This window comes from Antedon bifida, chromosome 1 (assembly GCF_963402885.1).
Source record: "Antedon bifida chromosome 1, ecAntBifi1.1, whole genome shotgun sequence".
NCBI lineage: Eukaryota > Metazoa > Echinodermata > Crinoidea > Comatulida > Antedonidae > Antedon > Antedon bifida.
The window spans coordinates 28,497,542-28,511,621 of NC_136226.1; the positions used below are offsets into that span (position 1 = coordinate 28,497,542).

At 30.0% G+C, this 14,080-nt stretch overlaps 1 protein-coding gene across 2 annotated transcripts in view; it reads right to left on the reverse strand.

The window, feature by feature from the left end:
• The window catches only part of LOC144848147 (protein kinase C-binding protein NELL2-like), a 49,494-nt gene that overhangs the window by 31,830 nt on the left and 3,584 nt on the right, over positions 1-14,080 (reverse strand). For both annotated transcript variants that reach the window (XM_078704848.1, XM_078704841.1), the window contains 2 exons: positions 7,588-7,710; positions 4,728-4,884 (listed from right to left, as the gene is read on the reverse strand). In XM_078704848.1, coding sequence (XP_078560974.1) covers positions 4,728-4,884; positions 7,588-7,710 — 280 coding nt within the window. The remainder of the gene's footprint in view (positions 1-4,727; positions 4,885-7,587; positions 7,711-14,080) is intronic.

A 14,080-nucleotide genomic window follows, 5' to 3' on the forward strand; every position in this document is an offset into this window, starting at 1 on the left:
AAAAGAGGGTGAAATACTTTAAGAAAAACACCAGTGAAGTCAAATTGAGGGCTCCTCCACTAGCTGAACTGGCTTTCTGAAAATCTATTTCTGTGTCCTGTCTTTATTAATGTATGCATATCATAATGTGCTGAAAATGGGATGGGAATTGCAGAGAAAGTCTTTGTAAAAAACAGTTGTGGCTTGGTGGTTATGATGCTTGGCTACCACTCCAAGGGTCCTGGGTTCAAGTCCCGTCACATGTCAGGATTTTTTCTAAGGACCAAATTACTCCACTCCCAAAGACTTGTAATAAGACTTTGTTTATGTAGAGCATCTTGTGTATATGTTTGTCTTGTGAACCTCTGAGGGTCCCTAATGATCAGCAATAGCTGGATGGATCACCCTCATTAAATATGGTTAAAAAAAAAAAAATTAAAAAAATTTCGTGGCCTGGCTATATAGTATAATTTGGACTTGTAGCTGTTTTTGTTTTATCTTGGCACTAACATCCAAATTTCACCAATGAATGGAAGATGGACAATTATGCAAGGCAAGACTTGTAAAACAGTAGGTTTTCAGTAGTGACACTTCTTGGCCATGAGATAAATCCTGGTACTGATACGTCAGTCCATGATGTGATCGAAGAAATTGTCACGTACAACAACAGTGAATTAGTTCTCTAATGACATTTGGCAACAAGCCAAAGAAATCTGTAAAAATCTAACTAGATAGTAGCAAACTTTCGTTTCAGAACAGTATATGAAGAGATGAATTTTAAGTTGACCAACAGCAGCTCCAATATGAATGGAACAGCATATTCTGGGTAACAGTATGCAATCTTTTATTAAAATGTGATGTGCCCATATATGGACATGATGATGTCATATCACTACCATATTTTGGGCACATCACTACCACATTTGGGTACATCACACTTTTTGAGTTTGATAGTGTAGACAGAGCTTAAGTCTACTGTCCCAAAGCAAAATGTAAAAGTTTGGTATTGTAGTGTCGGAACTGTAACCTGTTTACCTATTTGGGCAATACAAACCAGAAATATGGTCTTAATCCATTTTGATTTTAGCAAACTTTCTTTTATAATATATTAAATAAAATATTCATAAATCATAGATGACGATGGGAATAAACCTATTACTCTAGATACAAGAATGCCCAAAGAAAAACATTGTCAGAAATCTATTAATTCAAAATCTTCATGATTTTTATGAGTTTGAAATGTTCGGAAAAGATGTAGCCTATAGTCATCTAATGAAATCCAGGAAACCAGATCTATTAAAGTCAAAATTAACTAAATAGCAGACAAGCGTAAAGAATGATTTACTTGAAGTATTATTAGAAATATTTATTAAACTTAGGTATATTACATGTTTTCATAAAAATAACTCCTTTTGGACACATCTATTCAGGGACACTTACCACGGAAATGATCAAGGGGCAATCAAATTAGCCAACCCATAATCTGTACACTATTAAGGGGACACTTTGTTTGGTCTTGAATAGGGGTTCTAATGTAATATACTGGGCATTACTGAAAAAATAGTGGCTTTTATACTGTGATCCAAATACTGAAAACTTAAAGAAGTATTGTCCCCCAAAAACATGAAAAATGAAGACTAAAAAAATCAGACTTTAAATAGGCCATTTTGTAGTTTTAATAAAGTTATTGACTACTGTAAAAACACCCCAAAAAAGAAATGGTTAATGTTAACCAAAAAACATCTGACAGACAATTTAAGTATTTTTTGTTTTAAATTACATTTTTTTCAGGTAAATAATTCTTTTTAATTCAGTTTTTGGTCAAAGTAAATAACTAAAACAAAAAACAAAACAACAACAAATTAAAACAAAAAGACTTTTTTTAGGGGGACAATGTATCTTTAAGTATAAGGCTAGCCAGAGTACTAAAATGATGCACACAGTATTTCAAATAGTGACCAATAAGGGCCAAAATAAAAACACAGTTTATTTCCTATATTAGTTTCTGAGACGATACAGAATATTCTCAATTCCTCAAAGCTCATTATCTTCTAGCGTTACAAAATTGGTAACCGAATCTACATGTAAATCAGTCAGAGCATTACAGTGTGAATTCTGTAAATTCTTAACTACAGCAATTAGAATTTAAATGATTGATTTTTCAGCTATTTACTTACATACTCAAGATTTTTAAGTGATGGAGCAATTAGTTTCGTAAGTGCATCAATTAAACACTTGCTGAAACGAAAAGTACAACAAATAACACTTTATATTTAATTAAATAAAATAAATTTGAATTCACTTTAAACTTGTAATTTGCGGTAACCTATGATTTCAATCAATTATTTCGCTGGGGATAATCAAAGCGGCTTGGTGGGAGAATTAAATGGAGAAGACATGACTTTCCCTCTCCTAAACATACTTTGAGATTTCCTTTCATTATTTTCTTTAGTGGGCCATGTGCAAAGATGTTTTTAAGCAAATGCTAAAATGAAAGGATTTTATAAAACAATTGCACTGAGTGAGATGAATATATGATTATCCCTAAAAACAGTTTATTTATGTCAATTTATATTAACACAAAAACATCAGAAAAAAACTCATAAAATATATATACATTATATATTTTTGGGACTGACTTAATTAATTTTTTCTAGGATAGTAATGTTCTCTACAGTACATTATTATACATACATTATTCAAATATGGCAGTGATCAATATTATTTTCCTGTTTTACTTCCAAATGTCTTTAATTCATATACTGTACCTTGACATTTCTATGTAAATGCTCTTTTTTTGTCTGGATTTCTTTGAATTACGTCAACTTTAATTTTGTACAAAATGTTAATATTTTTATCCATCTCATAAAATATAGAAAAGCGTTTTGTAATCTTTGATTCATTCATTTCATATCGCGGAATATCTTTCTGAACATGACTTGTTTTTTCTTGATTCGTTTGAGGAAGATAAATGACTAGTGAGATTTAATGTCTTTTATCGTTAGAGGAAAAGTAAATTATGAAAAATGAATTTCAAAGAAAAACATGAAAGCATTTTATAAATTGATAGCTATTTTGTTATCTCCTTATAAATCTCATTATGTTTTCTGGTAAAAAGGAAAATTTACATGTTAGTATTTGAATGTGCATCATCCATCCAACCTAGAAGCACTTTAAACAAAATTTATCAAAATGTTTACAAAAAGCTACGCATACGCTTCGTTAAAATGTGAGAAGACAATGCAAGAATGGCATGTGATACAAATCAAGCAATCAAATAGCAAGGATACACTATGTGTGTGTTATCATACTGTACCTTAGAATAAAACAATCATAATATTTTTAGCTTTACAATGGTAACAAGAACGTTTTTCAAATCACAATATATAAATCGTAACAGTAAAATAAAAGTAAACCGCATACTATTTGAACGATGCTCGATACGATTATACGATTATGTTCTGTATGAAGAATGAGCACAGATTCATAATCTGATATTAAACTGTTCTAAATATGAATTTTAGATTGAAACTGTGCATATAAGAAGGAATTACATTATTATATACTACAAGACTTAACAACTACTTTAGGTAAATCTCTACTTTCACAAACGGTCCAATATAACCAGAAATATCAACTTTTTTCTTCTATTATTCCACGCAATAATCTCTGATTTTGAAAGGTAATGTATATTCATGTATAGATTTACAATGAACAAACTCGAAAACCATAAGAAAATAAATCAGTATTTACTTCTATAATTTACCACTGTCGGCAATATGTCTTGTACTGTCTTCAAAGTTTGTCTTTATGACGACTTAAAAATTAAGCTTTCTAAAATGTCATAGATGCTATTGCTCTTACTTTAAATGCCTAAATTTTCTTAGTATAGAAATATTGAGGCCATTTTCAATACTTATATTACAAACTTCGAAGAAAGTGAGGTAAGTTTATATTGTGATTCTCTATTTCAAACTTTACACAGGCTTTATACTAAGACATTATTCTGATATTTGTGTATTTGATTTCTAATAATTATGATTGGTTCATTGTGCTTTTATTTTTATTACTTCTGATTGGTAAGATTGTACATCATATTAAAACTTGTATTTGTTACATATTAATATCATCATTATTTTGATATCTTGAATTAAATTGATACTTGATACTTACAATACATTTTATTCCTCAAGATGAAAAAAAAAATCTGCTTTGAACTATAACCTTATAATACATTTTCATACAAACTTTTCAACTGGGGGGAAAAAATGTGTTTTTTTTAACTGTCTTTCCTTTTTTTTTTTTCAATCTTGATTATATTTTATAACTGAGTATCTTCTTAACCTCCACTTCTGTATATCATTCAATTAATAAAAAAATAAATAAAGAGGCTTCCAAACGTACAGTAATAATATATATATATATGTCAATGTTTTTACTTACTTTTTATTTCCAGCAGTGATGGAAAATAGAGTTCCTTTACTTTGATACTTTATTCAAGATGAAATAAAATCTGCTTTGAACTATACCATCAAAATATACTTTCATACAAACTTTTCAACCGGGGAAAAAAATGTGTTTTTCTTAACTATTTTTCCTTTTGTTTTTTTCCATTGTTGATTATATTTTATAACCGAGTATCTTCTTAACCTCCACTTCTGCATATCATTCAATTAATCAAAAAAATAAATAAAGAGGCTTCCGAGGGTACAGTAATAATATATATATATGTCAATGTTTTTACTTACTTTTTATTTCCAGCCGTGATGGAAAAGAGAGTTCCTTTACTCCTTGCTGTTTGTATGAAGCTGCCCATTATTGTATATTCCTTGGCATCCAGTAGAAGCTGTTGAGCTTTCTCAAAATCTGCAGTGCTAACATTCAACTCCCTTTTTCTGTCACCTTCTGCAAAATGAGAATGATTCAAAATGTTATTAAAGTGCAAAAAAAAAAGAACTTTCTCCATAACATTTTCGGAAAGAAAAATGTTACAAAAATAATTTTGAAAACTCTCTTTTCTGGTCACCTTCTGCAAAATGATAAGAATGATTCAATCTTTTATTAAAGCACAAAAAAGAACTTTCTCCATCACATTTTTGAAAAGAAAATGCTACAAAACGCAAATTTTGACACAAAAGTTCCAACAAAATGAGCAACCCATCTTGGAAGAAAGTACATTTTGGCCAATTTTAGTTATAAAAATACCAAAATTTAAGTTTGAAAAATTTGCAGATCAAAGTCTACCATATAGCTTGGTAATTGTTGAGCAACTAATCTTTCAAACATTACTGTTGGAGAAAACATACCTAGATAAGAAACTATGAAAAATCTACAAGTAAATTTAGTTTTCTAGGGTGAATTCTGAACCCTAAAATATATTGGCAAGACATTTATATTATTTATTTGTTATTTTCACCATAATTTCAAGAGAGTGACCCTACCAGTCTGAGTTGTTATAAATAGCTAGCATTTATGATGGGAGATTTGAGGAATGAGAGGACAGGTGTTTTTGAAAAGACATTATTTTACTAATAAACAAACAAGTGGGAATGTTTTTTTAGTAATATTTAAAATATAGAATAAATTTAATAGTAGATACATGGATTATGAAACAAGTGTATCCAATCATGCAACACTTTTTAGATTATTTATTTTAGATTATAAAAGGATCCCATCAGAAATAAGCTATCCTGGAAAATCATTCATAAATGTATATTTGTAATATCAAGTTTAATTTTATCTGTATTTTTAAAAATGATTTTCCTAATAAATTAAAATCAAATCAAACAAATTTAATTAATGCATTATAAAAATGTTTTTTATGTGTTCACTGTCAATAATTTTAGAGCAACTTTTTTTTGCAATAGATTATAATAAAATTGTTTGCAAATAGAGCATTCCTATGCTTCGGTTTGGTTTTTCTTTTTTGTCCTTTTTTGGAGTAATTTTTTTCATTTTATATTTAGTGCTTTGGTTTCACATTTAATAAAATGCCATATAAATTCAAGGTATTATTCATTTATAAGCCATATAATGGATTTTTTTAAATAAAATGATAAATTTTCATAATCTATAATACTACAATATCAAATCTTCAAATATTCATATTTATTTTATTTTAAATTTTATAGCTGAGGAGTGACATCTTCAAAGAACGTAATTTATTTTTAAAGAAAAAAATAATTTACAGCAATAATAACACTTCATTTCTGCAAGCATTGATTCTTGTTTGAAACAAATTTTTCTGAAAAATAATTTTCACATTTCTAATTTCTTTTAGACTCAATCAGTTGGCGAGTCGTTCCAAAAATCTGCCAGAAAAGTTATGAGTTAAAAAAAACCCATGACAAATCACCATACTCCAAACTTGTGGTTAACACGACTATAAATTATTATTATTTAAGGATATATTTCAAAATAAATAGTTTGCTTTTGGCAAAATAACAGAGAACCTTAGATCATAAATAACATTTATGTAAAGAGGAATCATATTCCAATATATATTCAGCTAACTTGGATTAAAATTTCTTCAAACTTAACAGAAGTCATTAAATTCATTTTTTGTATTGATGCATTTGGTTTTCAACTTTATAATTTTCAAAAGTCTGAATATTTAGAAGTATGTCTCAGAACCACCAGCGACTGTAGAAATTAGTTCACAATAAAAAGGTAGATGATTTTAAGGAATGAGGTCAAATTATTCTAATGCAATAATGTATATACTAATAATGCAGTAATTACACTTATATTATATATTATTTTATTTTGTTTCAATGTACACGTTAACAAGGCAATCACTTCAATATAAAACAATGAGTTTGTTGCCACAAAAAACAAAACAATTGTATAATCATTCCTTTAATGTAAATTACTTTATTATTAGTTGTCATTATTTTTATTATTATATATTGTTATGTTCTCTACTGATCCACTTTGGAAATCAATGTTTTAGCGTCATTCAGTATAAAGACATAATAATAATAATAATAGTCTGGTTCACAATAAAGCCATTGCCTATACAGTAAGTATACTAAGGTAACATGGTTCACATTGAAGTGCGTTTTAAAAGTTAAAAAATGTTGATGCAAAATTCAATGAAATTACCTCTTCATTTTCACAAGGAGAGGTATGCTGGCCCAATGGTATATTACTGGATCTGTTTTGTATCTCTGAACACTGTTAATGTAGTTTAACCAATGACATTTGTTTATAGAATTATGTATTTAAAAGCTCTGTCTACACTATCAAATTTTATGTGACAAAAAAATGTGATGTGCCCATATATGGACGTGATGATGTCATATCACTATCATATTTGGGTACACTTTTTTTGTCAAACTAGTTTAATAGTGCATACAGCACAGAGCTTTAGGCTATCATTAACTTGATAAAAGCAATCAGGTGGTACAGTATTGTGTACCATGCATTTGGATGCTTCACTAGTGAAAATGTTCCCTGCTTAGGATAATTAAAAACATTTTAAATATAGTTCAAATCTTGTCTTATTTCTTATTTAATCACATTTTTAATGAGTAAAAGTGCAATGAACACAATACAGAGCATGCTTGAACAAATAGCTTCTTATAATATTGGCTATTGATTACTTACCTTCAAACAGCAGAGCAGGCTCTTTGCTGTTTGTGCCAGGCACCTGAAGGGTATCTCTTAGATTCAATAGTACAGATTCGATCAAATCAACCTCAAGCCTTGAGTCAATACCAAAACCATATCCTGAAAATAGAGCAAAGAATTATTATAATATTTTCATTCATTCAATTGTCATTGGAATTAGACAAAAAGTGATAGGCCCCATCCAATTGTGATAATCAATGCACTCGAATGCACATTCAGTTTTCTGTAAACATTTTGAGAATTTTTGCCATGCGACGTGACTGATCGCATTCGAAAATAACTACAACTATAACTGTTCTACTCCACGTTCAAAGTTGGAGCACTACCTTTTTTTAAAGGCCTAGCTTCTCGGCCTAGCATTTATCAATGATTTACAATGGATAACTTAAATAAAACTATGTGTGTGATATAAAACAAATAATGAATGTTCTGTATTCGTTGAATGGAGAGAATATTTAATTCGATGAAAAATTCTCATGAAATATTCTCACCATACAACTCATAAACTTCATTATTTAAATAATATTTTTAAACACAGTCAAACTAATGTGGAACAAGTGACTGTCATTAACTTCTTATCGGCTTTAATACGGATGATTGTAATGATATCACATCTCTATTGTATATGTATGCAATATACAGTACAAACTTCTTCTCATTAATTTAACAATATTCTGCAATCATAGCAACGATCCAGGTCTTTAATAATACACACTTAGAAACCATCCAGGGACCACAAAACAAATTTTACAGCTATGAATTTGCAATTAACTGTGAGCAGAGTTAAAACATTTCCATAGCAACAGATGTGGGGATTATTAAGAAAAATGATATTACAAATGTAATTACGATTCCGAACAATTCACAATAGATACATTTAATTGCCAGAGAATCTCTAAACATTTATTGTTCACATACATGAATAGTCTCTCTCTATCTTATATCACCAATTAAAAATATCAATTATGGACTTGTATCAGTATAATTATGTACTTTAGTTTTATTAGGAGCATTACAGAATATTTTACTGTCCAACTGTGTATTTTTGAAATGTCACAATAATTTTCAAGCATATCAAATATATTTTTCTTTGAAATAACAATTTCATTTTTTATAATTATTAATGATAATAGTTAAGATGATTACTTTTACTTATGCCTATTATTATCATTATTATTACAGTATTTCTTTACTCTTATTTTTTTTAATTTGAGACAAAAAAATAAATTTATATGGAGGTTTCTGCTACAATGCGGATATAAGGAATCAGACAAAAACAAAGATATATTGTAGTGGTATATATCACTTTCATTTTCTATTTATTTAATTTTCTTAATACAAACAGCAACACATAGCTTGATTGGGCCAAGGAGTGGCTTACTGTATGTTGCTGCCGATTAGGCGTGCCAAGAATCAAAATGTAATAATGGTATATAATGAAAATACAGTTAAACTCTACAGAAAAACTATACATTATTTTTGTTTATTTATGCCTATCATCATCATTATTACAGTATTTCTTTATTCTTATACATAAATACTACTTATTTTAATTTTACACAATAAAATAAATGTATGTTTTAGCTGCTACAATGTGTGTATAAGGAAGCAGACAAAAACAAAGATATACTGTAGTGGTATATACCACTTTCATTTTCTATTTATTTACACAAACAAACAGCAACACATAGCTTGATTGGGCGAAGGAGTGGCAAAAGAGGCCGACAGCTTACTGTATGTTGCCGCCGATTAGGCGTACCAAGACTCAAAATGCAATCGTATATAAATGATAATACAGTTTAAACTCTACAGAAAAACTATAATAGGTTTAATATAATTTCCAAACTGATTCTAAATTGGCATTCTTTTGAATCAACTTACAAACACAGTTAGGAGCAGAAGACAAGCATTGCAATTATATCTCACAGACTGAGATCTAATTTGATTTGTTTCACTGCCAAATTTAAATTGGCAAATCTTTACAAATGAACTTAAGTCAACCAACACGAAAAAAAAAAACAATAGTATTAAAGAAATGGAAGAAACATTCTAATCATACTAGACTATAGGTCTGATTCAATTTCCAAGCTGACATTCTAATGAAATTGGCAAATTACACAAATGAACAAGTACTACAGTACTATAGGTCTAATTAAATTTAAAGTTGAATTCTAATGTCATTGGCAAAAAATCTAATAAACCTAGTAAACCAGGTTAGAAAATATAATGATTATTTAATTGGTTACAAATCCCTTTATTTGTATTTTATAACATTTTTATAACAATCTGAATGTTATGCCTTTTGGATGGATGTTTTTAGTGTTTTGTATTTGTCTTCTTGTTTTATTTGCTTCCAAGCTGTGACCTGGGGTGTTTGTTACATTCTTCTGTTTTTATATAGAAATAAAGGATGATTTTACTACAGTACACGGCAGAAATTGCACTTTATTTCACAAAAGTAGTACAGTACTGTCGTACTATGTTTATGTAATCTTACTGTACTTTCCTTATTAAATTGAGCACATGACGATGAAAAGATGGTTAATATTTTACTAACTCTCAAAATTTCACATAAATGAAAATAATTCCATGACACTAAAGATAATATTTTGAATACCATATAATCTTGCTGAATAAAATCTGAATAAAATCTTAATAGAATCGCATAAAGATCTGTGCATATACACATCTTTTAATTTGGCTCATCCATTGGTATTTTTTTTGTGTGGAAAAAATCTTACCTAGATCAAGATCAGATTCAAATTTTATAGCTGCCCTATGTACCGGTTAGCCAAATGTATGTATGAGACGAGGGCCTCATTCTAGCCTATTTGATAGCACAGTGAGCCTATGTAATTAATTATTTAATTTTACGCGTACCTTGGGTTAACGAACTATAAATACACAGACATCAGGGCAACATAAAATAAATGGAAAATCAATAATTCTATGTTATCAAGGAAGTACATAGGTGTGTTCAATAAATTATGATTACAAACTATCTATTCTAAAATAGATATAATACAGTCATGTAGCCACAAGAAATAAAGTGGTACGGTTTTTCGCAAGAAAAGGGTTGAACAATCTCTGTTCAAGCCACAGAGTTGTCAAAGACCTCTGTGAAAAAAGCAGTCAGGTTGAAACCTTACTGGTGGCTACGGCCCTGTAATATACTGTTAGGCTTTATTGTACATTCGCACGTTTCTCCATTTTGTTTGAAAAAAGAATAGCCTTGGAACAATCTTTGCATGTGGAACGCTGATAAATTCAGACTAATGTCAATACTGAATTTTACAACCAAGGAGTGACAGGGCAACATAAAATAAATGGAAAATCAATAATTCTATGTTATCAAGGAAGTACATAGGTGTGTTCAATAAATTATGATTACAAACTATCTATTCTAAAATAGATATAATACAGTGATGTAGCCACAAGAAATAAAGTGGTGCGGTTTTTTGCAAGAAAAGGGTTGAACAATCTCTGTTCAAGCCACAGAGTTGTCAAAGACCTCTGTGAAAAAAGCAGGTTGAAACCTTACTGGTGGCTGTAATATACTGTTAGTCTTTTGTACATTCACACGTTTCTCCTTTGTTTGAGAAAAGAACAACCTGGCAACAATCTTTGCATGTGGAACGCTGATAAATTCAGACTAATGTCAATACTGAATTTTACAGCCAAGGAGTGGCAATTAAATACCTAGGTACACAACACATCCGTTTAGAAAATTACTTTACAACGCCATCTTACAGTTTACATTTGATAAATGTCGTGGGTACATATCCGTTAGTTAGATTACTTCACAACACTGTAAACCACTAATAATCAAATTATACATAATTATTTGAGTTGTCAATAGCAACCACAGGTTTTGCGTTATTCTGACCTTGGCGTGATCTTCAGGGGAAAGAAACTTAATCCAGTAACTGCTAAATGAGGATTGATTTTGGCGGGGTTACTTAGGGCAAGCTTCTTAATTGCGTCTTTCAATTAATGCATGTCAGTTTTAGTAGAGCGAGATGTGTGTGTTACTTTAGTATAATGTAAACACAAGATATTTTAATCTAATATCGGGTAGTAAAGTTAGGTTCACTGTACATTCATAGATTTTAGCTGCTGATACTAGACTTTTTAATTGCGTATTTCAATTAATGTTTAAAGTTTAAATAGTATGAGATGTAAGGTATACTTGGGTTAAAAGTAAACTTTATCTAACGTAATATGTAAATGTATTTCTTCAATCAAAAAATGGTGAAATTAATTATTAAAGTGGTATTAGAATTTCCTTTTTTTATTTTCTTTTCTGTTCTATGTTTTGACAATACTACAACTACACTTACTTTATATCCTTTGATTTATGATAAAAGTTAAGGGATCCTTGATAATGACTACGTGTATTTATTTTTATTTTTTTATTCAACATTATTTATAGTGGGTGACCCTAAACAGCGTATGTTGACAACCAAGGGGCCCTCATAATGAGTTATGATATGTGGCTGTGTGTATACTAGTACACCGGGTAACCCCCTACTCGTCTTGAAAGATGTACTAGGTTCTTTAAAGTGCACATGAGCTAGATGTGTACACTGGACCTACGGTTTATAGTCCTTATCCAAGAAGACTCGTTCTACCACCAGAACCATGAAGCGAGTGAGGCTCGAACCCTTGCCGATGTTATGGCTAGGTATTATGGTTCTACTTCCTTGGCCACTCACTCGCTCGCTGTTAAGATAAACACGAGAAACATACTATACCGGCATTGTAGAATTTAGAATCTACTATTTAATTCTTTTATATTTTCTGTTTAGCCTGACAGGTACACTATGTACTATAAACTACTATATTATTTTATGATAATGGATAAGGGATTTAGATCCTTGATAAATGACTAGTCTGTACATTCATCAATACCTACTAATAAAAGCCAACACTGAAGTCAATTAAAAAACTTTTATGATGAAATATGAGGAACATGCTTTCAATTTTCAACAAACACCCGTTGCTACAGTATATATCAGGTGGGTAAAGCTCTGTCTACACTGTCAAACTTTATATGACAAAAAATTGTGATGTGCCCAAATTTGGTGGTGATACTGTATGCCCAAATATAGTAGTGATATGACATCATCATGTCCATATATGGGCGCATGACTGTTGAAGAGAAGTGGAAAGATTGTATTAAAAAAAAAAAGAGAATTAAATACAATTGGGATAATAAACCTTCTTCAATATTTTTCTTAAAATTAATTTATAGTGCGGTAAATGTATTGATATTTTCAAGTAATAAACCTATTTAAAATTTCTCGAAAAATACAGGCAGTGGTTTACCGCAAACAAACTTCTATATATAGTTTAGCATACTGTAGGTACTATGCAGTATCTTAACCCCGATAGATAAGATGGGAAATATGAATAATCATGTGTTGCTCATCATTGTCTGTGAATGTGAAAAAAACAATAAGGAACATAGCTCATAACTAATCGGATGTTAAAGATGTTCCTGTTGTTTGATAACCTTAAATGGATAAGTATGTATAGGTATGGCTTATTTTACATTCAGACATAGTGTACAAGGAAATGTACTTTTTAGTGTTACATGGTTAAAGGCCAAGTACGCCTAGACAAGTATTCTTTCCTATACAACATCAAACCAAGATATTTTCCCACGATCACAAGAAGCCACTCACCTCTCCTACAAGTTTTTGACCATGCATGTAATGTCTCTATGGATAGACATTTCAGAAAAAACCGTTTAACAAATTACACACTCAACCAAAAAATGTTATGTGCCCATATATGGAGACGATGATGTCATATCACTACCATATTTGGGCACACTTTGTTTGATAGTGTAGACCTGAGCTTTATATAAATTTATTCTTGTGCTTATGTGGTGCTTTCAATCCTACCGTACAAATCGAACAACACACAATTTCAATCGGATACGTCTAGGAACAATACAAAAACTAATTTGGAAAGCACTCAGCAGATGAGACCATGACTGAAAACAGAGCCTCAACCTCCACCGGGGTGAGACCAAGTCTCTCTTGATCCAACATCAACCTTTTCCATGACATAATGACTTTAAATGTAGAGATTAAAAATGTACAAACATGAAAAAGTATAAAATACCAAAAACAATTTTTAAATTATACTGTTCACTATGTGAATGTTTAAAACACAAAATGTCCCCTCGTTCCTTAAAGAACCATTGGTTCTGCATATATCTACTTTTCTTTATTTTACTTTGTCTTTTATTCAAAAGAAAATTTGTTTTTAACTGTTCTGTATATATCTTTCAAATTATGCCTATGTATGCTTTTATTTTTCTGTATATATGTTATAATTTTTCTTTACTTTTAAACCTTGTAACTGGACCATTTTGAAAAGCAGTACTATGTTACTAAAAATACAGTCAAAAGAAAGAATAAATAAATTGGTATGACAATGTAAATATTAATAAGTTAAA